Source organism: Tupaia chinensis, unplaced genomic scaffold, assembly GCF_000334495.1.
Source record: "Tupaia chinensis unplaced genomic scaffold, TupChi_1.0 Scaffold000248_1, whole genome shotgun sequence".
In the NCBI taxonomy this organism is placed as follows: Eukaryota; Metazoa; Chordata; class Mammalia; order Scandentia; family Tupaiidae; genus Tupaia; species Tupaia belangeri.
In genome coordinates, this window is record NW_006159726.1 from 195,443 (window position 1) to 222,413 (window position 26,971).

At 38.4% G+C, this 26,971-nt stretch overlaps 1 protein-coding gene across 6 annotated transcripts in view; it reads right to left on the minus strand.

Moving 5' to 3' along the window:
- The window catches only part of KDM6A (lysine demethylase 6A), a gene marked incomplete at its 5' end in the record, with an annotated part of 161,607 nt that overhangs the window by 5,882 nt on the left and 128,754 nt on the right, over window positions 1–26,971 (minus strand). For all 6 annotated transcript variants that reach the window (XM_027772012.1, XM_027772013.1, XM_027772010.1 and 3 more), the window contains 2 exon segments: window positions 24,058–24,199; window positions 25,008–25,195. In XM_027772012.1, coding sequence (XP_027627813.1) covers window positions 24,058–24,199; window positions 25,008–25,195 — 330 coding nt within the window.

The following is a 26,971-nucleotide window of genomic DNA, read 5'->3' on the forward strand; positions in this document are numbered from 1 at the left end:
TTTGGGCAAGTCAGTGAACCTCTCTGGAGTCTTTCTCTTCAATCTTGAAATAAGGGGTCTGAACTGCATATCTGAACCACCAAGATTCTAGTAAGGCTTCAGAAAGGCACATTTTCTCTACCAACACTACCAAGGCACTCACTAACAACATTATTTGTATAGCTACTTTTGAAACTCTGAGTCCATAAGCAGAAAACCATTCGCAGATTGTTACTACAAGATACAAGATTGGCTTAACTATAGCACTGAAGAAAAGAAGACATGTTATTTCTTCATTTTAACTTTAAGATAATATAGTGAAATCAACTTACATGAAAACAATTACATTTTCTTATAATTTATATCTTTTCTAAACTCATACTATACTCATACCATGATGCTAGCATAGTTCTCACAATTTGTGCTGATTTTCCTATAGTTTGCTGTCATTACTTGGAACAGTCTGCTAAATTCTCTTACTCTCCTGTGAATCATAGTGGTTGAGGTCTCCATTTGAACAGAGGTTGGACTAGATCTCTAAGGCACTTTTCAGCTCTAAAATTTGAAGACAATGAAAGCACCCTAAACAAAAAGAAATGGGTTTAACAACTGAGTGTTGTCTTGAAAGCAAAGTTCTATTTTATTCATGTTGTCTATGTATCTACTCATTGCCTAGGACAGTGCCTGGCATACAGTACATGTTCAATAAACATTTGACTACTAAAGAACTAAAATCCAAAGTATAATAGTATATTTATCTTGTATTTCCTAGCTGTTTCATAAGTGATGAGGTTAAAGTTATTATTACTTATCAGAATGCATACGTATTAACTTGGGGGAAGAAAATGTCAAAATACATGTAAAACCAACTAAGTTATTTAACAAACATAAAATAATGTCAGTTTTATGGTTGTGAGACAATTCCTTAAGTATCACGTTTAAAGGATTTGACTCTCGGTTTGGCTTCAGCAATTCTTGTAGGTTTAATTTAGTTATAAACAACAATAATGCTTCAGACTGGGGCTGCATGTCAAAGTTAGGACAGCTATCTGTGTTTACATGTGCATGGATACACATAGGGTGGCCAAGGGAGGTAGCAAGTAAAAACGTAGGTTACAACAAAGAGAGAGAATATCACTTATACTATGCTTCCAGCTCGTGCTCCTCTGTTTTCCCCTCCTCATGTCCACTATAATTCTCTGACAGCACAGATCTTACTGAACAAGTTTTCCTACCAGGGTTTCAAAATAAGGTCTCTTTTACTGGAAAAAAGATAATGTCTGAAATTCTGCAGTTACCTTTGGAAGATCTGCAAACTCAACTGTGTTCTCATATGGGCAAACAAACAAACAAACAAACAAACAAAAATACAGGTCTGAGCTGTAGGAACTGTCTTTAGGAGCACTTGGGCCGGTTAGCCATGAAAACGTGAGTTAACAATTTGGATATAAAACCACTTAAAAAAATGATTTATTGGGGACAGCAGATGGCGTGATGGTTACATTACTGGACTCCCACACAGTTAACTGCAGTTCAAGTCCCAGACTCAGTGGCTTCACACTCATACGGGCGCGTGTGCGTATGTGCCCAAGATCCTGAGAGGAGAATGGTGGAGAAGCAATTCTGGTGTGGCCATCCCCTCAGGGGATGATTTCTTGCCTTTTGTCTCTGTCTCTCTAGCGAGTACATGTACCCTATAGCAAAAATCTCTCTTAAAAAAAGATTTTACTTACTATTACTTTTTAATTTGACCAGCGAGAGAAAGAGGGAGAGAGGGGGAAAGTGAGAAAGCGAGCCTCCAGGTCCAGGACTTGAACCGTGGTTGGTCATGTGGGAGTCCAGCACCCCAACTGCCATGCCACTTGCTGGCCCCTAAAACCACGTTTCTAACCCATCTTAGAGAAGACTGCTGACATACCAGTTGGAATGATCCAGTAGCCTAACTTGCAAAAGGCTTCAGGTTCAAAGAATTTTCTTCTGTAAAAACTTTAGCAAGATGGCTATTAAGAGGTGCCTAATTAGTTTCTCTCCCACCAAAACAAAGAATAAGCAGCTGATATTTATGTGCAGCATTTGAGAGACAGTGTTGGAATGCAGTGTGTAAGTAGTAGACATGCTGCTGCAGAGCATGGATGGGCTTGTAGAGAGGGGAGTAAAGTGCTCTGCATGTCCTGCCCCATTTCCCCAGTCAAGATCAGTTAGGAACTGGAATGGACTTCTTATGATGGGAGAGAAAATAAGCAAGAGACCCACAACCTGACCTGCACCCTACCTTGGACACCTGAAGTCTTTACTGCAGAGGAATTCTACAGTTCTCACAGGCCCTGAGCTCAGCTTGGGGAGCAACCAAGGGACATGTGCACCACTGAATTGCACTAAAGGAGGAATCCAGGCTGTGTTGTACCATCCCCCACACAGGCAATGGCTACACAAAGCTATCCTGTGACCATATTCACTTCTGTCCTACAGAAGCTGTTGGGCAAATCACTTCTCCCATAAACACTGGCACTGGAAGTCACTGTAGTAGCCTTATCCCCTCTCAAACTCCCATGTCCCATGGGAGCAGCTAGGTGAATGACCCTGCCCCCAGCCATGTACAGTACTGAGTAGCCCCACCGGCTGGATCCCATGGAAACAGCGAAGTTGAGTAACCCTGCCCACAGTTGAGTTTCAGAGAAGGCCCAACCCCCTGCATCTTGAGGAAGGAGGTGGGAGAATGACTTTAGACACACCCAAAGCACTTTAAAGACCTCATTCCAACATGTTCCATTGGAGTAGCCAGCCTAGGATACTCAGTCACTTCCAGACACTGCCAATGCTAATTATAGCTTAAGAAACTATACAGAAAATACACCACTGTTCCTAACTGGAGCCAAAGCCAACATACCCTACACAACTGACTTCCTAGGACATATCTACTGGGCAAAGTCTTTCACTATGAAAGCCACCCTATAAAACTGGTAGAGGCAACTGCTTGACCAGATGTACAAATATCAACACACAGAAATAAGATACATCAAAAAGCAAGGTAGCATGACATCCGCCCCAAAATACAATATTGCGCCAGCAACAGATGTCACAGAGGAGGAAATCTGTGAAATGTATAAAAAGGATTTCAACATAATAATGATAAGGAAACTCAATGAGATGCAAGAGAATACAGATAGACATTTAAACTAAATCAAAAAACATTATACAATCTGAAAGAGTCATTCCATAAAGGGAAAAAGTCCTCGCTTATCAATCATAACCTTGAATGTAAATGGATTAAAACATATACTGATAGATTAGCTGAATAGATTGGGAAAAAAGGACCAACTATATGCTTCTTATATGAATCTCACTTCATGGGACCAGCAGATGGTATAATGGTTAGGCCGATGAACTCTCATGTAGTTGACCATAATTTAAATCCCAAACTGGTGGCTTAAAACTCACACCAAGTGCATGTGCACACATGGCCAAAATCCAGAGAGGAGAATGGAGGAGAAGGGATTGAGGTGTGGCCATCACCCTCAGGGGCTGATCTCTCTTTCTGTCTCTCTGTGTCTCCAATGAGCACCTGTGCCCTATAGCAAAAGTCTCTCCTAAAACAGACAAACAAAAAAGAATCTCACTACATCACTGATAAAGACACATGTAGAAAGTGAAGGGATGAAAAAAAGATATTTTGGGGCCAGTAAATGGCATAGTAGTTATGTTGCTGGGCTCCCACTTGGCTGTTCTTGGTTTGAGTCCCAGACCTGTTGGCTTGAAACTCACGCCAGGTGTGTGTGCATGCATGCCCAAGATCCTGGGATGAGAGTGAAGGAGCAGGGACAGTAGCATGGCCATCCCCCCTAGGTGATTTCTCACTTTCTCTTTCACTGTCTTTGTCTCTATCTCTGTCTCTCTCTGTCTCTCTCTCTCTCTCCTGTGAGCACACACGCCCTAATGCAAAAACTTCTTAAAAAAAAAAAAAGAAGAAGATATTTCATGAAAATGGAAACTAAAAGCAAGCAGCATTTGTAGTATCAGATAAAAGAGACTTTAAGTCAAAAATCTGTAAAAAGAGGGCCAGTCCCATAGCCTAGCAATTTAGGAAGCCAGATCTCACATGGCCGATTAGGGTTTAAATCCTGGCCCCAGTGGCATGAAAAACATGCTGGGCCAGGTAAGAAAAACAAAGGAAGAGAGATTGTATGACCATATCCCATTAGAAGGACATGCTCTATGTGGCAAGTGCACACCCTCTCTGACAATTAAAAAACACTATAAAAAGAAACTTGCAGACTGCAACTCCCAACCCTCAGCACTAGAGAGATTATCTAGATAGACAGAAAATTTTAAAAATTTTAAAAACCACCTGAGTTGGATAGGCCTATGGCGTGACGGTTAAGGCAGTTTAGAGACCATAATGGTCAACTGTGCAGTTCGAGTCTCCAGTGGCTTATCCAGTAGCTCGAGGAACATGTTGGGCACGTGTGTATGCACGCTCCCAAATCCCAAAAGGCGGGAGAAATGGAGGAGAGGGGAATGTGGTGTGATCACTTGCTATAGGGAGGGGGTGCTTTCTCACTCTCCTCCACCTTCTCTCTGTCTCCAAAGAGTGCATGTGCCCTCTGGAAAAATAAAAATAAATAATCTGAGTTAAAATGTACTATAAATCAAGTGAACCTGACATTTACAAAACATTTCATCCAACAGCTGCAGAATACACAGTCTTCTCAGCACACTGAAGCATTCTCCAGGAAAGACCATATGGAAAGCCACAAAAAATTCTCAATGAATTTTTAAAATTCTATACCAAGTACTTTTTCTGCTTACAATGGAACCAACTAGAAATGCATACCAAGAGCAACTTTGGAAACTATAGATGCATGGGGTTAAGCAACATGCTTCTGGACTACTGGGCCAATGAAGGAATTAAGGGAATTTAATTTAAAGGTTTCTTGAAACAAATGAAAACAAAAACACAACACGGCAAGACCTACGAGATATAGCAAACTCCGTACTAAGAAGACAGTTTATAACAATAAATGCCTACATCAAAGAAGTAGGAAGATTTCAAATAATCTAACAAGGTACCCCCCCAAGGAGCCAGAAAAAGTAGCACAAATCAAACCTCAAACTAATATAAGGAAAGAAGTAAAGATGAGAGCAGAAATAAATGAAACTAAACTAAACTAAAAGATCTATGAAACAAGAAGTCAGTTTTTTGCCTATAAAAGAACAGAGGCGCTGGACACTCCTACATGGCCGACCATGTTTGGAGTCCCAGACATGGTGTCTTACTTTCTGACTTGTCTCTCTCTCTCTGGTCAAATTAAAATGAATGAATGAATAAATAAAATTAAATAATTATTATTTTTAAAAAAAGAAATTCATAAGAGTGCTTACACAATTGTTTTTAGCTTCTCTTACCACAAAAAAATTAACAGTATGAGATGACACAATGTTAATCTATATGTAGCTATATATATATCTGTATCTATGTGTTTCATAACATCATTTTGTAAACCTCAAATACACACAATAAAATTTATTTTTTTTTAATTTTTTTTTTGGAGAGGTTTTCGCTATAGGGCGTGTGCGCTCACCAGACAGATAGAGAGAGACATAGAGACAGAAAGCAAGAAATCACAAAGACGGTCACGCCGCAATCCCTTCTCCTCCATTCTCCTCTCGGGATCTTGGGCACACACGCACACACGCCCGGCATGAGTTTTAAGCCACCAGGTCCGGGACGCGAACCGTGGTCGACTACATGGGAGTCCAGCGACATAGCCATTACGCTAGCTGCTGGTTCACAATAAAATGTATTTTTAAAAAGTATCCACTGTAGGGGTCAGAAGAGATGATCTCTGATGCTTACAGCGCATGACACACAGTGCTTGATAAACTGAATTGTGATAAATCTGGCGACAACTCTGACAGAATTAAGTTAATGAAAATTATATATAGGGCCCAGATATGTGGCATGTATGGGTAAGTTGCTGTGATCTAGAGACTGAGACGCCATGGGAGGTCTAGGTTTGATTTCCGGTCCAAATGAAAGGATGGTACATTACAATGGTATATTACTAAAAGCCCATTGACTCAGGGAGGCCAAGGCAGGAGGATGCAAGCCCAAGGTTGGCCTAGGCTACATAGTGAAACCCTGTCTGAGGTCCCAGCTCCTTGGGAGGCTGAGACAAGAGGATCTCAAGTTTGAGGCTAGTCTGGACAACAAAGTGAGACCTTTTCTAAAAAAAGAGCCATGCTTGGTAGTACAAGCCTATAGTCCTAGCTGGAAGCTGAGGCAGGAGGATCACAACAGCCACAATAATCAGATCCTATCATATTAAATAAATAAGCATCTAATAAAAATTAAATGTAGCCCTTTAAAAAATAATAAAAATCTAAATAATTATGAGAACTAAACAGAAGGCATATAATTTGGTATTTCACACACACTATACTAATTAAACCTCTTAATAGCCCTGGGCAGGAGGGTTAAGAGCTAGAGAAGTTAAATCTGCCTGAATGACATAAAGCTATTTGAGTGGTTGAGCTAGGGTGTTCTCTTTTTCTTAAAGAATGATTTATTTTATTTAATTTATCATTTTATTATTATGTTTAATTTGCTATGGGCACATTTGCTTACCAAAGAGAGAGAGAGAGGGAAAGTGAAAAAACAAGCTGTCAGGTCTGGGTCTTGAACTGTGGTTGGCCAGGTGAGAGTCAAGCATGCCACCTGCTGGGCCTGAACTAGGGCTTCTTAATAGCAGAAAACCTCAAGTTTCTCCTCACTATCTCACGTTATACTCTCCTTTTCGGGTTTCCTTTTACATCTTATTCTCACCCATTCCCCTTCTTGTGTACATGAAGATGGGATATTGGGCTCAATCAGTGCAGTTTTTTCTACACATAGTTTTTTTTTACTTGGCAAATAAATTTTCACCTCTAATGCTACATACTACTTTGGCAATGAGATTACAGTCTATCATTTACGGTTAGCTTGGTAGTTTTTTGCAGGAAAAGAAAATATACCACATCCTTATGAATAACAAAGGGTCAAAAGCTTAGTGGCTAGGAGTAAATACTAAGCCCAAAGTAGTCAACTTCTGGAATAGCAGCTTAAGAATTTTCATTTTTTTGTCATACCAAAATCTTAGAAAATTGGCAACTCAATCTTATCTGACAATGAATTACAAAACTGGATCCTCCTTGTCCTTATTTATTTTAACATTGAAATTTTGATCCATTTTCAAAAGGCAGTAGTTGGAAAATTAGTATTTAGAAAGTCAGAAGCTCTTGGGGCCAGCAGGTGGTATGGTTTGTTAAGGCACTGAACTTCCCATGGCTGACTGACTGTGGTTCATGTCCTGGACCTGGTGGCTTGCTTTCTCACTTTCTCTTTCTCTCTCTCTCTCTGGTGAGTAAATGTATTCTATAGCAGATTTAAAAAATAAACTAATTCATTAAATTTAAAAAAAAAGACAAAAAAATCTTATGGAGTCCACGGCCATGAACAAGTCCTAAAGAAAGGATCTGCTTTAATCGAAGGATAGGGATAAAGAAAAAGTCTGTAAAGAGATTTAGGAAAAAGATCTTAGGGAAGACACTGATATTTTATTCAAGATTTGACTTAAAAGTAACTCTTTCTGCTTTGATTAACCCCAGGACATTGATTTTATATTGTACAAACACAATGTTTTTGAGTGTATTTTGAGAGTTTGGAGGGAGAAAAAGAAAAAAAAAACTAGACAAGAAATCAAAGTTCTCATTACCTCTCCATTTTAATTTTGCTGAATTTTAATAAGTTTATCTTATAGCAATTAAGAATATAATTTACTGGGACCAGCAGTTGGCGTAATGGCTATGTTGCTGGACTCCCATGGTTCAAGTCCCGGACCTGGTGGTGTAAGCTCACGCCGGGCGCCTGTATGTGCGTGCCCAGGATCCTGAGAGGAGAATGGAGGAGAAGGGATGGCGGCGTGGCCATCCCCCCTCGGGGGTGATTTCTCGCTTTCTGTCTCTCTTTTTCTCTCCGTCTCTCTAGTGAGCACATGTGCCCCATGGCAAAAACGTCTCAAAATATATATATATAATTTACTACAAACAAAAGAATAACCACTTTTAAAAGGTAAATGATGGAAAATGCTATTTTGCATAAAACACATTTTAGGAAGAAAAGAGGGTCAGAAATTATTTTGGCAGCTAGAAAAGGTTTTTTTGGTTTTTTTTTTTTACTTTTAAGGATCAATATGGTTTGAGAAACTGAGCCTTGTTTTTAGAATAAAAAAAAAGGGGGGCAGGGTATAAAGACAGTTCAAGCTTAAAAGAAATTCGCTCACAAGAAAAAGGTTGATTGAAGGCCTGGCGTATTTGAGGTTTTATCTGCAAAGATGGATCCTAAAAGAGAGATGAAATTTTAAAGACTGACTTCACAAAGGGGATAGAATGAAAATGTATTTGCAATATTAAAATGAGAGAACTGAAAAAAATAATGGAAAGACAAACTATTCAAAGTCTTATTAACATAATAATTGATGTACAAGATATTGATAAATCAATGCATTAGGTAAAGATAAACAGATATGGTACGCCATGAATACAAAAGGAAAGTGACTGTCTTAGGTGAGGAGAACTGGAAATCATGCTTTCATACAGACACTGAAATGATTCAATTTGAATATATCAATTCAGGTAAGAGCAAGAAAGAGAAGTGGGTAGAAGGTACCTTCTATGTAGAAGGAATGTCATGGGAAAGGTGGTGTAGGGTTATTTAAGGAACAATTGTTCTTATAAGGTTTTAATCATGGGATGAGGTTTCTGGAGCAGGAGAATGATAGGAATGAAGCTGTAACGCTATTTTATTATTGCAAAGTTAAGACGACACTGGGCATTACTCAGGAATTCTAGGGACAGTGTGACTAAGTTTCCAAATATGAGCATGGACAAATGAAACGTGTTAACTCAATATGCCACTTTTAAATTCTTTATGGTAACAATCTCAGCCACTAAGAAGTAGATGACAGAATACCAAGTGATGCCTTGCCCTGTCCAGTCTCTTAATGAAAGAGTTGTGCAGGAAAATGGAGCCATCATGTGAACCCTTAAAACTCACTTTCCGCCAGTCACACTCCAGGGGTTGTGTTCTCCAAGGACAACACTGGGCATCTGCATGCGAATAAGGAAACTACAGTTTCATTTAAACCAACTACATGGCTGAAAATCAAGGTCTCAGTCAATGATAAAGTGAATATCTTAACAGCTTTAATCTGGCTTGAAAAAATAAGCATAGAAAGCAAATACACATTATTATGAGAATGCAGTTTTAGAATTTTTAGATTCTGTTTGGTCAGTGTTATCAAAAAGCTTATATATTAAACCCAATGAAATATTAGAAGGCCACTAGGACTATAGCACTACAATTTATGTTAGCTGTGGACTGGATTTCATGGTTATACCATTATTTACTCAAAATACTGGAAGAAATTCTGTTCAGTTATTAGGCCAACTGGCTTTGACCACCAAGAGTGCCAAAATTCCTTATTTATTCATTTAAAAATGCACATCAAGGGACCAGCAGATGGGGTAATGGTTATATCACTGGACTTCCACATGGCCAACTGCAGTTTCAGTCTCAGAGCCGGCAGCTTGAAACATGCCAGGCACATGTGCATGCCCAGAAGCCTGAGAAGAGAATGGAGGAAAAGGGATTGTGGCATGGCCATCCTCCTGTGCAGTTATTTCTCACTTTCTGTTTCTCTCTCTCTCCTGTGGACGGGTTTGCTATAATTTGCATTAAAAAACTCTGTACTTGTGATAAAGTGTATATTATGCAGATAAGGTAATAACCTATAGTAAATGTGAAAGAGGAGGGAAACAAAAAAATTCTTAGCTATAAAAGACATCTAATCTAGTACAGGATACCCCTAACTGGCCTTACCTACCATTCACAATGCCACCACCTTACAAAGATTCTTGGACTTTTCCTTTTGAGCTTTGACTTTACTTGATAGGAAGAAAGCCTGGAAACTTATTAGAATTCTAGATGATTCTTTTGATCAGGAAAGCAAAAGCCAGTACAAACTTCTTACTTCCTAATGGTAAGTTAAAAACAATATCTAAAATTTGTAAAATGATTTTCAATAGGCACTAGTACAATACCATACCAACTATGTTGTAATGCTTACTCTTAAAAGACCACAAAGACACAGCTGTAGAGTGGACAAAAGCAGATTCTTGACTACTGAGACTGCCTATGTTCAATTTCCAGCTCCACGTATACGTTTTTATTTTTTTGAGAGATTTTTGCTATAGGGCACGTGTGCTCTCTGGAGAGACAGAGAAAAACAGAGAGACAGAAAGCGAGAAATCACCCCCTTCCCAGGGAGATGGTCACACCACAACCCCTTCTCCTCTGTTCTCCTTTCAGGATTTTGGGCACACATGAACACGTGCCTGACGTGAATATTAAGCCGTCGGGTCAAGGATACAAACTGCGGCCGATTACGTGGGAGTCCAGTGATGTAACCATTATGCCATCTGCTGGTCCCTCACATATACTTCTTATTCACTATGCTTCATTTCCTCAACTGTAAAAAAGGGATACTTAAATTGTGCTGTTAAAAGAATTGTATGTGTTATTAAAAATGCTTTAATTAGTGCCTGACAGTTAATGCTGAATAAATGCTAATATTACTGAACTTGACATGTCAAATTCTTAAATTGTATTAAAATAATTACGTAATTACTAAGTTTTTTTTTAATTAGAAAAATTGTACAATGAATATTAACTAAAAGCCCAATAGTTAATAAAGTGAAAATGAAAAAGCTTTTTGGAAGGTATTTAGTCTAGATTCCATTAGGTCAGGGCTTCTCAACCTCAGCACTATTGTTATTTCGGGCTGAATAATTCTTTGTTGCGGGGAGCTGTCCAGCATGTTGTAGGACATTTAGCAGCATCCTTTTTCTACCCCAAAATGCTAATAGCACCCCTTCTACCCAAGTTATGACATTGCCATATTCTCCTGGGGAAAAGAGTGTGGCGAAGATACATTTGAGAAGCACTGTATTAGGTCCACGAATATTAACTTTCTCAAAAAAAAAGTGATAGTTACCCTTTACAGAGTGTTTACGCTATACTAAGACCTACAGAATACTTAGAAAGGTTGTATGAGATAGTTATTACTTCCATTTTTCATGAGGGGAAAAAAATGACCAATTTAGTAATTTCCCAGCAGTACCCCAGCCAGTGAAACCAGAACAGGAAGGCAGACTGAACTTCAGACAACTACATGCTGCCTTTTCCTGTGATATTTTATTGAGATATTTCACAGCAAAGACTTAGGAAAATAAAAAAGGCAAATAAATACTGTGATTACACATACACAAAATGCACAGAGAAAACTCATCAAGTATTAATACTGTACAATTAAGATGGTATGTTTTTGGTTCAGAGGGTGAACGTTTCTGGTAAACAGGATCCCTTAGACAACACCGAAGTGAAAAACCCAGCCTTTGTGTAAGGCCCAATCAAGTATCTTTGGATGAGGTTTATTACCTCATGAGAAAAGAAAGTACACCTGGAGAGAGTATGTTGAAAAAGCACTGGAGCTCTACTGAGGTTTTTGAGTATGGAAGGTTCCAGAAAAGGTAAAGATTTGAACATATTTCTACGTTCATATTCTTAAATTGTATTAAAATAATTATTAAAACCCCCATTGGGGGGTGAGAACCAACCTAGGTTAAAAGGTGTTAGAGCTCATTTACTTGACTATGAATAGGTTTCAGACTTCAGAAATAACTATTAGAATTAAGAATGGGATGTAGGAGCACAGATTACATTATAAGCAGTACCCCAGCCAGTGAAACCAGAACAGGAAGGCAGACTGAACTTCAGACAACTACATGCTGCCTTTTCCTGTGATATTTTATTGAGATATTTCACAGCAAAGACTTAGGAAAATAAAAAAGGCAAATAAATACTGTGATTACACATACACAAAATGCACAGAGAAAACTCATCAAGTATTAATACTGTACAATTAAGATGGTATGTTTTTGGTTCAGAGGGTGAACGTTTCTGGTAAACAGGATCCCTTAGACAACACCGAAGTGAAAAACCCAGCCTTTGTGTAAGGCCCAATCAAGTATCTTTGGATGAGGTTTATTACCTCATGAGAAAAGAAAGTACACCTGGAGAGAGTATGTTGAAAAAGCACTGGAGCTCTACTGAGGTTTTTGAGTATGGAAGGTTCCAGAAAAGGTAAAGATTTGAACATATTTCTACGTTCATATTCTTAAATTGTATTAAAATAATTATTAAAACCCCCATTGGGGGGTGAGAACCAACCTAGGTTAAAAGGTGTTAGAGCTCATTTACTTGACTATGAATAGGTTTCAGACTTCAGAAATAACTATTAGAATTAAGAATGGGATGTAGGAGCACAGATTACATTATATAACCCCACTGTGACAGAGCTGTGTTATCACATGGAAGACACAATGGGAGACCAGATTGATGCTATTTTACATGTTCAGTGTAGGCTTAAGTTTCATTAATTTTCTCCCTGGTAAAGATATGAATGGAAACTTATTTTTTAAAAATTGGCACTGGAGTTAATGAAGAATCAAGAGGAAAGTTCAAGGGTTGGCTTTGGTTTGCTTGAGAATATTATTAAATCATGGTCAAAAAACTAAAATCTCTGCAGCTAAAGGCCCTTATTTTCAGAGTGCTATTGTTCTTTCAGAGGTCTTTGTCTTTTAGAGGCCAAACCTGGGGACTTTTATCTCAACTGTGAATTAAGTCTTTGGCATTTCCTCCTAAAGGGTACTAAAAACAATGAGATTACAAGCTACATTGTATGCAAAGGAGCTCTTTTAGCATTGTGTGAGGCCCAGGGGTTTCAAAAATAGGTAATGCACAACTTATCTGCAACTAAGTGATTTGGTCCACCCAAATTTCAATACAAGACAAGGCAGGAACTTCAGACCTCATGGATCACAGACAGAAGTATCTGTTTGAAGCCCTTTAGCTCAGAGCAAATGTTTATCTATAACATTAGTTTGGGAAACACAAGTTCATGTTTGGGTGTTCAAAGTCCATGCAACCTAGGTTTTTGATAATTGGCCAGAAAGGTTCCAGACAGAGGACCACTTCCAATGACAGTTTTGAAACCGGATACTGATAAAATATTGGGTTATCAGAAAAGTCAAGACACATTTTTGCAAAGGAAAAAAAAAAAAAGTTCAACTTTTCCAATGACCCAACAGCACATAAAGTAGAACCTTCTGAATTCAGTCAGTCTGGGAGTTCAAGAGTTTTTTCATCTATGTCGTATATTCCCAGGATTATCTCCTCTGAAAAACTGAGGTGCTGATGCTCAGCAAGAAACTTTTTAGCCTTGTCTTGCTGTGCTTTTCTGTATCACTTCAGGAAATGTGCAGATATTCCTTTAAGAGTACAGGTATACTTACTTATCAAGACCCCAAAGCCTGTTATCTTGACTAGAGATGTAGAAGACAATTTTTTTAGATTAATGTGAAGGATTCTTTTTTCTTTTTTTTTTGGAGAGGTTTTTGCTATAGGGCGCGTGCACTTGCCAGAAAGACAAAGAGAGACAGAGAGACAGAAAGCGAGAAATCACCCCCCAGGGAGGATGGTCATGTCGCAATTCTTTCTCCTCCATTCTCCTCTCGGGATCTTGGGCACACATGCACATGCACACCCAGCGTGAGTTTAAGCCACCAGGTCCAGAACTCGAACTGCGGTTGACTACATGGGAGCCCAGCGACATAGCCATCACGCCAACTGCTGGTCCCAATGTGAAAGAATTTTTAAAACTGAACATAGGACACTGCTGAGGCGATTTAAAAAAAAAAAAAAAAAGATGATACATTTTAAATCTGAAATATAAGAATAGTACTTTATATAGGATTGTCAAAAGAACGACAAAATGATATGACGAAAAATTACGTGGGGAGTGGTTTTCAATGGAATTGGTACTACTGAGGATGTATTTTCAACTAGTGGCTTATATGTTATTAGTAGTTTTAGAATGTATAATAACCTGGCAGATTACAAGAAGGTAGACAAAACAATATGTATACTGAAAATTAACTTTCTACCCCTCAGCATACTAAGACTTACTAATACTCAACTGTTTACAGAAAAATGCATTTATTAGCATTGTTTTTGATATATTTTAAAATGCAGGGAACTACTTATGATAGTGATTTAAGAGGAACTAACAAAATTGTTGATGAAGAAACCTGTCTAGTGTATCAGAAACACACTACCAGAGTATTAACTTGCTAAAATAAAAGCCCAATGTGATTACAACTTATGCTGTATTCATTGGAGTTGGCTTTATCTACCATTGAGATTAACTATTTAACTATACCTAGAAGACTATTCTGAGGGCCAGTCGGTGGCATGGTGCTTAAGGTAGCTGGATCCCACATTGTTGAGTGGACAGTTCCAGTATCAGACCCAGTGGCTTGAGAAACACATCAGACTTGTGTATGTGCATGCCCAAAATCCCAAGAGGAAATGACAGAGAAGGAATTGGGACGTGGCCATCCCAGGTGTGGGAGCAGAGGAGGGGTATTTTCTTACTTTCTCCCTCTGTCTTACCCTGTAACAAATTAAAAAGACTATTCTGAAAGACTGCTACCTATAGGAAAATCTCAGCAATACCAATAGTCTCTAGCATTCAATAGGTGCACTATTATTTCATTCCTCACAATAGTTCTGTTAAAAAGGAAAACTTTAATGGTAAAACATTAGAAATATATGAATCTCATGAAAGTGAAGTAAAGAGTTTTGGCATTGTATAGAAAGAAAATGTAGACCAAAGTAACACATAATCTAAAATATCTGAAGATAGGAATCATGAATTTGTAGAGTGAGGGTTTCCTTCAAGTTGAAACCAGTTTTTAAAATTAAAACCATAGGGTAAAAACTATATTCTCTGATAAAGGTAGATAAAGTATAACAATAGTCTCCCCATTCCTAATTTTAAGTTTTAAAGTGCCTATTCAGTAAAAAATTTACTCAGGACCCACTAATGAAAACATCTATGGGACAGTTTATACTGGAGTGGAACAGGATTAACCTAAAGTAAATCTCATTAATAGTTCTTGTTGAAAACACTTAACCCAAATAAAATTATGGTGAAATAAGCCCAGAGCGTGGAACTTTACATTACACAAAGACTTGCTGTCTTAAAAAAGACAATGTCATGAGGGAACCAGCAGTTAGCGTAATAGCTATGTCGCTGGACTCCCATGTAGTTGACCGCGGTTCGCATCCCGGACCCAGTGGCTTAAAACTCACGCTGGGCGCATGTGTGTGCGTGCCCAAGATCCCGAGAGGAGAATGGAGGAAAGGGGATTGCGGCGTGACCATCCTCCCTGGGGGATGATTTCTCGCTTTCTGTCTCTCTCTGTCTGTCTGGCGAGCGCATGCGCCCTACAGCGAAAAAAAACTCTCCAAAAAAAAAGACAATGTCATGAAAAAAGACTTTTATAGACTGAAGAGAGACTAAAGAAAACACAATGACTACATAGTGAATTCCATGTTTTCTTTCTTCTTTTTAGGTTTTTCCCATAGAGCAAATGTGCTTGCTGAAGTAAGACAGTGAAAGGAAAAGGGAGAAATCACCCACCCCCCAGGGGGGATATGGCCACAATCACTTCTCCTCCAGTCTCCTCTTGGATCTTGGGTACATACACACATGTGCCTGGAGTGACTTTCAAGCTGCCAGGTCTGGGACTTGAATTGTGGTTGGTCATGTGGGAGTCTAGCGCTTTAATCACCATGCCACTTGCTGGCTCTCAGTGTTAATTTTGATTCAATCTGTACTAGGGTTGTGGGGGTGAGGAGAGGCAAGAGATAAAGACATTTTGGACAGCTTGGGAAAGCTAAACAAGACTGTAATCACCTGATACTACTGAATTTCATTATTACTTAGATATGGTAAGTGGTATTAAAGCTATGTAGAAAAATATCATGATATGCAGGATGGAGTATTTGAGGTGACATGTCATAGTATCTGCAAATTATTTCTTCATATGGCTCAGCCTAAAGCATGTATGTACACATATGCATATAGAGACTGTTAAGTAAATGTGGCAGAAACTTAACTGATGAATCCAGATTAGATTATACAGGTGTTCACTGAGTTATTCATTCAGTTTTTTTGGTAGGTTTAAAAAATTTCAAAATGAAAATCTGAAGAAAAAAATATATAAACAAGTGCAGGGTAGAGGGAAGGAGAGCAGCACTAGCAGTGTGTTATCTGTACATTTTACGTAGTATTAGGATCAGTAGATGGTATAATGGTTACGTCACTAAACTCCCATGTAGCTGACCACAGTTCAAGTCCCAGACCTAGCAACTTAAAACTCATGCAGGTCGTGTATGCATTCATGCCCATAATTCTAAGAGGAGAATGGAAAAGAAGGGATTGTGGCGTGGCCATTCCTCCTGCAGAGGGGGTGGGGAATTTCTCGCTTTCTGTGTCGTCAGTGAGCACACGCACACTATAGCAAAAAACTCTCTTTAAATAATAAAAAAATAAATTTTATGTAGCATAAAAAAGAATATAATATCTTCTTGCTTATTTTTGTTTTTGTCATAGGTACATATGCTTGCCAGAGAAAGGGAAAGTGAGAAATTATTCTCTAGGGGGGATGGCCACAGCACAATTCTCCTCCATCCTTCTCCTGGGATTTTAGGCACACATGCACATGTGCCCAGCATGATTTTCAAGCCACTGGGTCCAGGACTTGAACTGCAGTAGACCATGCTGGAATTCAGCACCTTAATCACCATGCCAACTACTGGCCCCTGAGAATAAGGTATCGTTATTTTTTTTTTGAGCTTTTTTTTTGGGAGGGGTGGTGGTGGTGCCTGCGTTTGCCAGAAAGACAGAGAGAGACAGAAAGCGAGAAATCACCCCCCAGTGGGGATGGCCATGCAGCAATCCCTTCTCCTCCATTCTCTTCTTGGGATCTTGGGCACACACGCACATACACCCAGCATGAGTTTAAGCCATCGGGTCTGGGACTCGAACTGCAGTCAGCTACATGGGAGTCCAATGACATAGCCATTACACCAACTGCTGGTCTCGGAGAATAAGATATCTTAACATAGAAAAGCTGTTGGAATTCAATCAATTAAAAGATGAAATCACAGTAACCTTAAAGTTTTTCATACTTCAATTCTTAGTGTTTTCCTTTAAAAATAGTAAAAGTTTAAAAAAACTCAACAGCTTAACACCTTAGCAGTGACTAACAAATAGCCAAATGAGTTACAAATGTATTATATCACACTTTTTCTTCTTTTTTTTTTGGAGAGGTTTTTGCTATAGGGCGTGTGAACTAGCCAGAAAGAGAGAGAGAGAGATAGAGAGACAGAAAGCGAGAAATCACCCCCCCAGGGGGGATGGCCACGCGGCAATCCTTTCTCCTCCATCCTCCTCCTGGGATCTTGGGCACACGCGCACACGCGCCTGGCGTGAGTTTAAGCCACTGGGTCCGGGACTCGAACTGCAGTCAGCTACATGGGAGTTCAGCAACATAGCCATCACGCCAACTGCTGGTCCCTTTCATACTTTTTCTTTAATACTGCTAGTGAGTGTGTGCCGTCACAGGAAGAAATCATCTCCCAGTCAGGTGTGGTCATGCCACAATCCTTTTTCCTCCATTTCTTTTCTTCTTCTACCTTTTGTTGTTGTTGTTGTTGAGGTTTTGGCTTTAGGGCATGTGTACTCATAGTAGAGAGAGAGACAGAAGTAATGAGAGGCAAAAAACTCTCTTTAAATAATAAAAAAATAAATTTTATGTAGCATAAAAAAGAATATAATATCTTCTTGCTTATTTTTGTTTTTGTCATAGGTACCTATGCTTGCCAGAGAAAGGGAAAGTGAGAAATTATTCTCTAGGGGGGATGGCCACAGCACAATTCTCCTCCATCCTTCTCCTGGGATTTTAGGCACACATGCACATGTGCCCAGCATGATTTTCAAGCCACTGGGTCCAGGACTTGAACTGCAGTAGACCATGCTGGAATTCAGCACCTTAATCACCATGCCAACTACTGGCCCCTGAGAATAAGGTATCGTTATTTTTTTTTTGAGCTTTTTTTTTGGGAGGGGTGGTGGTGGTGCCTGCGTTTGCCAGAAAGACAGAGAGAGACAGAAAGCGAGAAATCACCCCCCAGTGGGGATGGCCATGCAGCAATCCCTTCTCCTCCATTCTCTTCTTGGGATCTTGGGCACACACGCACATACACCCAGCATGAGTTTAAGCCATCGGGTCTGGGACTCGAACTGCAGTCAGCTACATGGGAGTCCAATGACATAGCCATTACACCAACTGCTGGTCTCGGAGAATAAGATATCTTAACATAGAAAAGCTGTTGGAATTCAATCAATTAAAAGATGAAATCACAGTAACCTTAAAGTTTTTCATAATTCAATTCTTAGTGTTTTCCTTTAAAAATAGTAAAAGTTTAAAAAAACTCAACAGCTTAACACCTTAGCAGTGACTAACAAATAGCCAAATGAGTTACAAATGTATTATATCACACTTTTTCTTCTTTTTTTTTTGGAGAGGTTTTTGCTATAGGGCGTGTGAACTAGCCAGAAAGAGAGAGAGAGAGATAGAGAGACAGAAAGCGAGAAATCACCCCCCCAGGGGGGATGGCCACGCGGCAATCCTTTCTCCTCCATCCTCCTCCTGGGATCTTGGGCACACGCGCACACGCGCCTGGCGTGAGTTTAAGCCACTGGGTCCGGGACTCGAACTGCAGTCAGCTACATGGGAGTTCAGCAACATAGCCATCACGCCAACTGCTGGTCCCTTTCATACTTTTTCTTTAATACTGCTAGTGAGTGTGTGCCGTCACAGGAAGAAATCATCTCCCAGTCAGGTGTGGTCATGCCACAATCCTTTTTCCTCCATTTCTTTTCTTCTTCTACCTTTTGTTGTTGTTGTTGTTGAGGTTTTGGCTTTAGGGCATGTGTACTCATAGTAGAGAGAGAGACAGAAGTAATGAGAGGGAAATGAGAAATCACCCCCCAGAGGGGATGGCCACACTGCAATCCCCTTTTCTCCATTCTCTTTTCAGGATCTTGGGCACGCACACACTCATGCCTGCTGTGTTTCAAGCCACTGGGTCCAGGATTTGAATCATGAAGTCAGCTACGTGGGAGTCCAGCAATGTAACCACTATGCCATCTGCTGGCCCCTTTTTCTCCATTTCTTTATCCCATCAGGATTTGGAGCATGTATGCACATGTACTCAGCATGTTTTCCAAGCCTTTTGGTAACGAGATTCAAATTGCAGTTGGCCACATGAGATCTGGCTCCCTAAGTACAGCACTTAACCAATGACTGAGGCCAGCCCTATCTCAGACATTTTCTAAGCTTAGGCAGACACACAGCAGTAAAGGAAGTTAGAAGGGAAGGCAAGGGAAATATTAGAGAATGAGAGTAAGAGGAAGAGAAGATGACCTGAAGTGAATATGCACTTGCTATTCCTACATAGCACTGTAGTTCTTTGGAGTCTCTCAGAGGGTAAATGGCTTACCATGCTGAGTATAATTTTAAGAATTAAAAATCAAAGTTTTTCATAAAACATGGCTTCCCTATGTAAGCAGGTGCTCAACTGAAGAAAAGGGATTTATTCCTCCACTGGTGGAAAAGGTGACTGTGCTGGACTTAAGAAGACATAGCAAGTATGAAAACTATTAATTTATGAATGAATGGAGGCATCTCTCTGATGGTGCAAGAGCTTGGTCTCACATGAGCTTTAGATGCTATTCCATTCTCTCCCTGTCTCCACATTCTCACCTTTCACACAGAATAATAGGTCACTGGAAAAGTCATGATGCATTTTTGCATAGGAAAACATAGAAAAATACGTCATGACTTTTCCTATGCCCATTATATTGCACCCCAGAATGTGCAGCTTAAAAAGACTGCTCTGACTCTACAGACTAGAAAAAATCCAGTGACTCTATCACTGTATTTCTTATAATCTATTCATATGTACTAACTTTTAGTTGACAATAGAACCTATTCCAGTTATTTATAAATCCTCAGTGCCTAGTCCAGAGCTTTATGTATAGTCTGCAAATACTCTGTGAATAAAAGAAAGAGGTTAGGGCAGCAGGTGGTATGGAGGTTAAGGCAGCTAAACGCCACATGGTCAACTGCGTGGTTCAAGTCTGGGACCTGGCAGCTTGAAAATGATGCCGGTGTATGTGCGTGCCTGCCCAAAATCCTGAGAGGAGAATGCAGGGGAAGGGACTGCAGTGTGATGGTCCTTTCTGGGGAGTGATTTCTCACTTTCCCCCTCTTTTCCTGTCTCTCTCTGGTAAGTGCATGTGCCTCATAGCAAAAGTTAGGCCTAGGGGTCTGGACTTTTGTTAACATTTTCAGCTGGTATGATGACAAAACAAACAACAAACAAACAAACAAAAAAGCCTGCTAATCACGTCTCATGACAATTGAAGCTAGGAGAATTCCTAATATATTGAGGAATATGATCAAATTCAAATGATCAGAAATTTTGTAGTACAAGATTCAATGAAGTATAGGTAAGTATATAAGTGCATTCAGGTAAAAAACAACTAAAAAGAAGGCATAAAAAACAACAATATCACCAGTAATTATAAATGAAAAAAAATGCCAATTTTTTGTGTGTATCTTATTTCAACATAAGAAAACTTTACAACAAAGATAATACAAGGGTTGATGTCCACAATTTCAAACATTAAGGACAATGACAATCTTGGAGTCAAGAAGAATGACAAAGATAATAGGAAACATGATAGAACAATGTTTAAATGAATAAAGGTCAGGTACAAAGAACAGAATATGGCAAGAATCTTGGTTCTTTTTCCCTTTAACTCCAACCAACCAATCTATGAGCAAGTCCTGTGAGCTTTAGCTCCCTAACACTCTCTAGTTTAATCTCTCTCTCTCTCTCTCTACTTCTACAGGTAAATATCTTTCTGGAGTGGTCTGTACTTTTGAAATTGCTTAACTGTGTGTGTGTATACACACACAAGTTTTTTGCCATAGAGTGCATACACTCACCAGAGAAACAGTGAGAGAGAAAGTGAGAATTCACCCCCCAGGAAAAAAGGTCACGCTACAATTCCTTCTCCTCCACTCTCCTCTTGGTGTGATTTTCAAGCCAATGAGTCTGGGACTTGAACTGTAGTCAACCATGTGGGAGTCTGGCTCCTTAACCACCATGCCACCTACTAGTTCCTTCAACTTTATTTTTAACCTTGCCGCCTTGGAATCCATTCTCCACAAAGCAACCAGGTCCATCTTCTTATTCAGTACCTACTCCTCTTCTGCTTAAAACTCTCTAACGGCAATCTGTAACACTTTGAATACATAAACTTCTTACCATATTCTAAAAGTCTACCTACGGTCTCGCTCCTGTTCACTTTACTGAGATTGTCAATATTGTCACACTGGCCTTTTAATCTCATAAACATACCAAAGTTGTTTCCAATTCAGCCATTACTTGTTTTCTGGATCCAAAATGTTCTACCTTACATCTTTTTTTCACAGTTGACTTAATTTCATTATTCAAGGCTAAGCACAAAACACCCTCTCAGACACCTTCTCTGACCATAGTAGTAAAGCAGTAAAGTTCCTCAACCTGAACATTACTGCTATCATTTGGATAATGGTTTGTAACCCAAAGGTTCATATTCTGGAGGCTTGGCCCCAGTATAATAGCTTTGGGTGGTGATGAGACTTTTATTTGGGGCCTAATGAGAAAGTAACATCAAATTGCCTGAAAAGCACAGAAGGGACAAACAAAGGAAGTGGCAAGTGTTTCCTACCTTTCTGCACATGCCCACTTTTCTCTTTGCTTTTGTCAGCCATGTTGTGATGTAGTACCAGAGGCCAGCCTAATGTTGGCCCCATGCCTTCTAGGTGTCAGAACTAAGAACCAAAATTCTTCTATTCTCTATAAATCATCCAGTCTTGTGTATTTCTGTTAGCAACACAACAGACTAATGTAATTATTTTATCTTATTTTTCCTGGAGGGAGGTCCTTCTGGCCTTGTTCCACTGGAACTGAAGTCATTGAAGACAATTTTTCATCTTATATACACTGCTGTGTTTATCATTAGTGCCTAGAATAATATCTGGCATAGTCTGTTCTCAAATACTTGTTGAATAGGATTTATTTGGCATAAATCCAAGATACATTTGATGGAACTGGGATAAATGAGAGGTATATTATATGGCAATTTGGAAAAAGCTTTCAAGAATTACAGTGAGATGAAGTCACTGGATGACCACAAATTATGAATTCCATCAATGGGATTATTGTATTAAGCAAGAGTTTGGACTGAATGACCCTTAAAGTCCTTTCCAACTATAAAATCCTAATCTGTCCAAAATGTAATGAGTCACTTTCAGTCCATATAGCTGTAAATGGTTTCTATAGTGTGCCATCCTTTTACCTTCAGGTGATCTGAATTACCATCTAGTTTATGTCTACCTCCAACTAACCAAACATTTTCAGTAACATTTGTTCACTTTCCTTCTCAAAGTACACTAAACTTGCTACTCAGAGCAAAGCACCATACTGAGATAGAGTAGGATAAAATGATGGAAAATCCCTCATTATAAAGTATAACTATAGAATGTTACAAAAAGGTCCAATGTTTTAAAGGATTTGTATATTACTGGCTATGATTTGGTTGTTGTTCCATTATTATCTCCCCCTATCCCTTCTGTCCAGGAATAGATAATGCAAAATGTAAAGGACTATGTCATTGATAATTCACAGACATGTTACCTAGGTCATACAATTGTTCTTCAAATAAATATTGGACATGGTGGGACAGAAGGTGGTGTAGTAGCTAAGACACTGAAGTACCACATGGCCGAGCATAGTTCAAGTCCCAGACCCGGTGGCCTGAAAATCATGTTAGGTGCATGTGTGTGCATGCCCAAAATCCCAGAATACAAAGAGAGGTGTAGAGATTGTGGCATGAACATCCCCCGAGGGAGTGATTTCTCACTTTCCCTCTTTCTCTCTGGTGAGTGCATGCACTCTATGACAAAAATCTTTAAAAAAAATTTTTTGGACATAGGTTTAAAATCATTTCAATAAGCCACGATTACTTTCAGAAGACAGTATTTTGTAAACAACACATGCTACTCAAATTATCTTACTGGCAAGAGTAATAATGTAAATACTATGTAAACACAGACTAAGACACTTATTTTATCAGACAGTATAAAGTAGTGTTTTTCAAAGTAGGTCTTTTAGAAGATCAATTCTTCACAACATACTGGTCAAATAAATTTGAAAAACACTGTACATTAAAATTTTTCTCTCTCATTCACAAAACATAACATGTAAAGTATCTAAAATACTTTACAAGGGACCTGTAGAACTTTATTTAATCCATCAATTCCCATATTTTTTTGACCAGCATTCTCCATCTTTTGGGAGTAAAGGTAGTAGTTGAAAACACAGTTCAGGGAAACACTACTACACAGCACTATTTGAAAATATTATCTCTAGGATAGAAACTATGTTAACCGGAAAGCTTACTAGTACACATGTAGTCAAACTAAGTCACTAGATAAAAATTTATATAACTTGTATTAAGTGTTTGAAGTTGCTAAGAAAATGGAGAATTATAAGATGTATGATTGAATTAAAACTTAACATTTTAGTGAAATTCTTATATTAACTGATTTCTTTGTAACAACAATTACTCTATGATGCCATTTTCTCCTCAGTTACTAACAGCAGACTTCCAATATTAAAAACTAAAGTTCTCCTAGGAAATTAGGTGGTTTAGAGGGGAGTGAGTAAGCACAGGTTTGTGAACCTACTGGTTTTGAATCATTTGTGCCATTGCTCCATTCCCTACCATAGAGGACTTTAGGATGGGAAAAGTATTTTTAGCATGTGGATTCTCATATTTTGAGAGACTTCTGAACCATTTTGTTTTGATGTCAACATAATTCTAGGGGGGGAAGTATTTATTATTTAACACTCCCCAAAAAGAGAGACTACAGCAGTTTTTAGAAAGCACTTACTTAATCATTTCAAAAAGCTTTGGATCTGAGACCTTGATATTTCGTGCCATATTCCAGGAAAGATGAACCATGGGTACTATTGACTTCACACTTTGCAATTTGTTCCATTCGTACCGTTCCACTGCCAATTTATACTGGCAGGCTAGGGAAAAAAAAAAAAAAAACAGTTATAAAGCAACCTAAAGTACCAAAAGATACGAAGATAACCATTATTATCCTCTTAGGTGATATCTTCAACATCAATTCTGAAAATGTCAAAACACTATAATAGGTTTTATGGTTTATGATAATCATGGTAATAAAAAGAGTTAATAGTAGCAATAATATAGAGTGCCAGGCATTGTACAGAGATATTTTTATCCGTCATCTCATTTAATCTTTTTATCACCTTGTTCATTTTATTATCTCCATTATACAGATGATGAAATTGAGGACCAGAGAGGTTAAATAACTTGCCCAATCTTACAAGAGCAGATCCTGGTCCTAAGCCAGGACTTTCTAGCTCTAAAGGCCATATTCTTAACCTTAAGTGAATACTGCCTAAAGACAGGCATTATTCAAACAGATTTTGGCAAAATAGATCTATTCATGTGACATACCGCACTAAAACAAATTCTGAAAGACTGAATTTCTACTCCTGCTTTTTCCCCTAAAGAATTTTTTTGATAAAATAAAACCAAGCACTCTAAAACTTATTAAAAGTATAGCTTCTGTGTTTATAAAGACATAAATTTGTTATTTACTGAGATCTGTGGTGTTAGATTTCCATTTGTTAGCTTGAATTTAATTTAAACTTAAATGAATTTTTTTTTAACTTAAATGAATTTCAAAATAGCATTTAATTCAAGACACTTTTCTTGCAACTGTGTGTTTTAATTCAATAAAAAAAAATGCCTAAAAGATATAATCCTTTATAAATTAAACATTTTTTAGCATATTCTTTAAAATACCTGTAAGTGGACCAACATTCCAAGCAATGTTGTTGCACCAGCCAATAGCCTGAACCCAATGAACAGTGCCTGCATTTATCCAGACCAAATCTCCAGGTCGCTGAATAAACCTATATACTGGAACATTTGCTTCATAAAGATCTTCAAGGTTGGGCCACCAAGAACCCATTAGGAAATTCAAATTATTTCTGAAATAAGAAAAAATAAGGCAAATGGATCAAGTACTGTAATAAGTTCCTTATATATCTAAAGTTTTTTTTTTAAATGTTCACTCATTTCACTGAAACTTAATTGCATGTACAATAAGAACTGCTTTATGCATATAAAGTGTGAAATTATTTACAACTGAGTATTGGATAACTTATCTGAAGATTAGTATTACTACCTTAAATTGATTTTTCAAAGATACAAATGAAATACAAAGCTACTTCCAAGTAACATACATGATAACTTGCATTTCATTTTAATAGAGGCTATTTTTAATTGAACCTTTCTTCCTAGAAATCAAAGAAATCCCTAAAAAAATGGAAGTGGAACTGACAAAAGTCATTTAAGTCCATAAATACTGAACAGTAACACTATAGCGATGTTAAGCACTAAGAACTTCTCTCCATTTCTACAGGAAAGGAGAAGATACAAATTCATCTAAAGAGGAAAAGGTGGGAGAAAATCAGTCTTCATGGTTTTGATGATTAGCTGATTAAAGCCATGCAGCTAAAAATAACTTAATCAAAAAATAAACAATCACATACATACCCAATAACAAATATTACCACCACTACCACCACCATCACCACCAGCACCCATATACTGTGGGAACATTCTACAGATATCACAAAACCTTTAATATCTGGTTTCTTAGTATTTTCCATCATGATACAAAGTACTTTTTAAATGATAAACTTTCTCCATAAAAGAGTTTTATAAAATTCAATGAACTATTTCAGATTTAATATTTTGGGGAAGAACTTGTATAGCAGAAATGGTCCTTTCCCTAAAATCTAAAACACAATCTTCACTTTATTTTGTCTTTTACTTAAGTATATGATAAAGTCTCTTTTAAACTGTTTTCATTAGTTTGTGGGTTAGACAGTTGGCGCAGTAGTAAAATGCAATGCTCTGTGAGGGTGACCCATATGGGAATGTTCTGAGTTCACATCCAGAGACCTCCCTGAATAAGCAAGCCAAGGGAGTGCCCCAAGATCCAGGGCTGACTGGGGGTGGTTCAGGTTATAAGACCCTGTTGGGGATGAGTATCTCTCTTTTTTAAGGAATAAATAAATATAGTTTAAAAGCTATTTTTAGGAGCCAGCTGGTGGTGTGGTGCTTAAGGTAGTTATATCCCATATGGCCAACTGTGAGGGTCGAGTCTCGGACGTAGTGGCCTGAAAGACAAGTGAAGTGTGTGTGCATGTGTGACCAAAATCCTAAGAAAAGAATGGTGGAGAAGGGACTGCAGAGTGGCCATCACTTCTTGGGGGTGCTTTTCTACTTTGTCTCTCTCCAGTGAGTACATGTACCCTATAGCAAATTTTAAAATAAAAGGTTGTTTTTAAATCAATTTAAATTCTTTTTTTTTTGTCTTTATCAAGGGTTGGTAAACCACAGTCCACTATTCCACTACCTGTTTCAGTAAATAAATCTTTTACAGAACCCAGCCATGCACATTCATTTACATTAATATCTCTGACTACTTTTGCATTACAATGGCGCAGTTGTGATAGAGATCATGTGACTTGAAAAGGCTATTTTTTACCAGTCTCTTTATGGTAAAAAACTGGCCAACTCTTGACCCAGATTAAATCTTACTCTCTTATTTTTTTTCCTTAAAAAAATACATCCAAGGCTATTCTCAAAAATCTAGAACAAACTGCCAATGGTAGCCTAACTGCAAGTGTATAATGACTGGCTTACTGTTTGTGATATGGCTAAGTATACACAGTCTAGAAAAAGTTGCTTCTAAA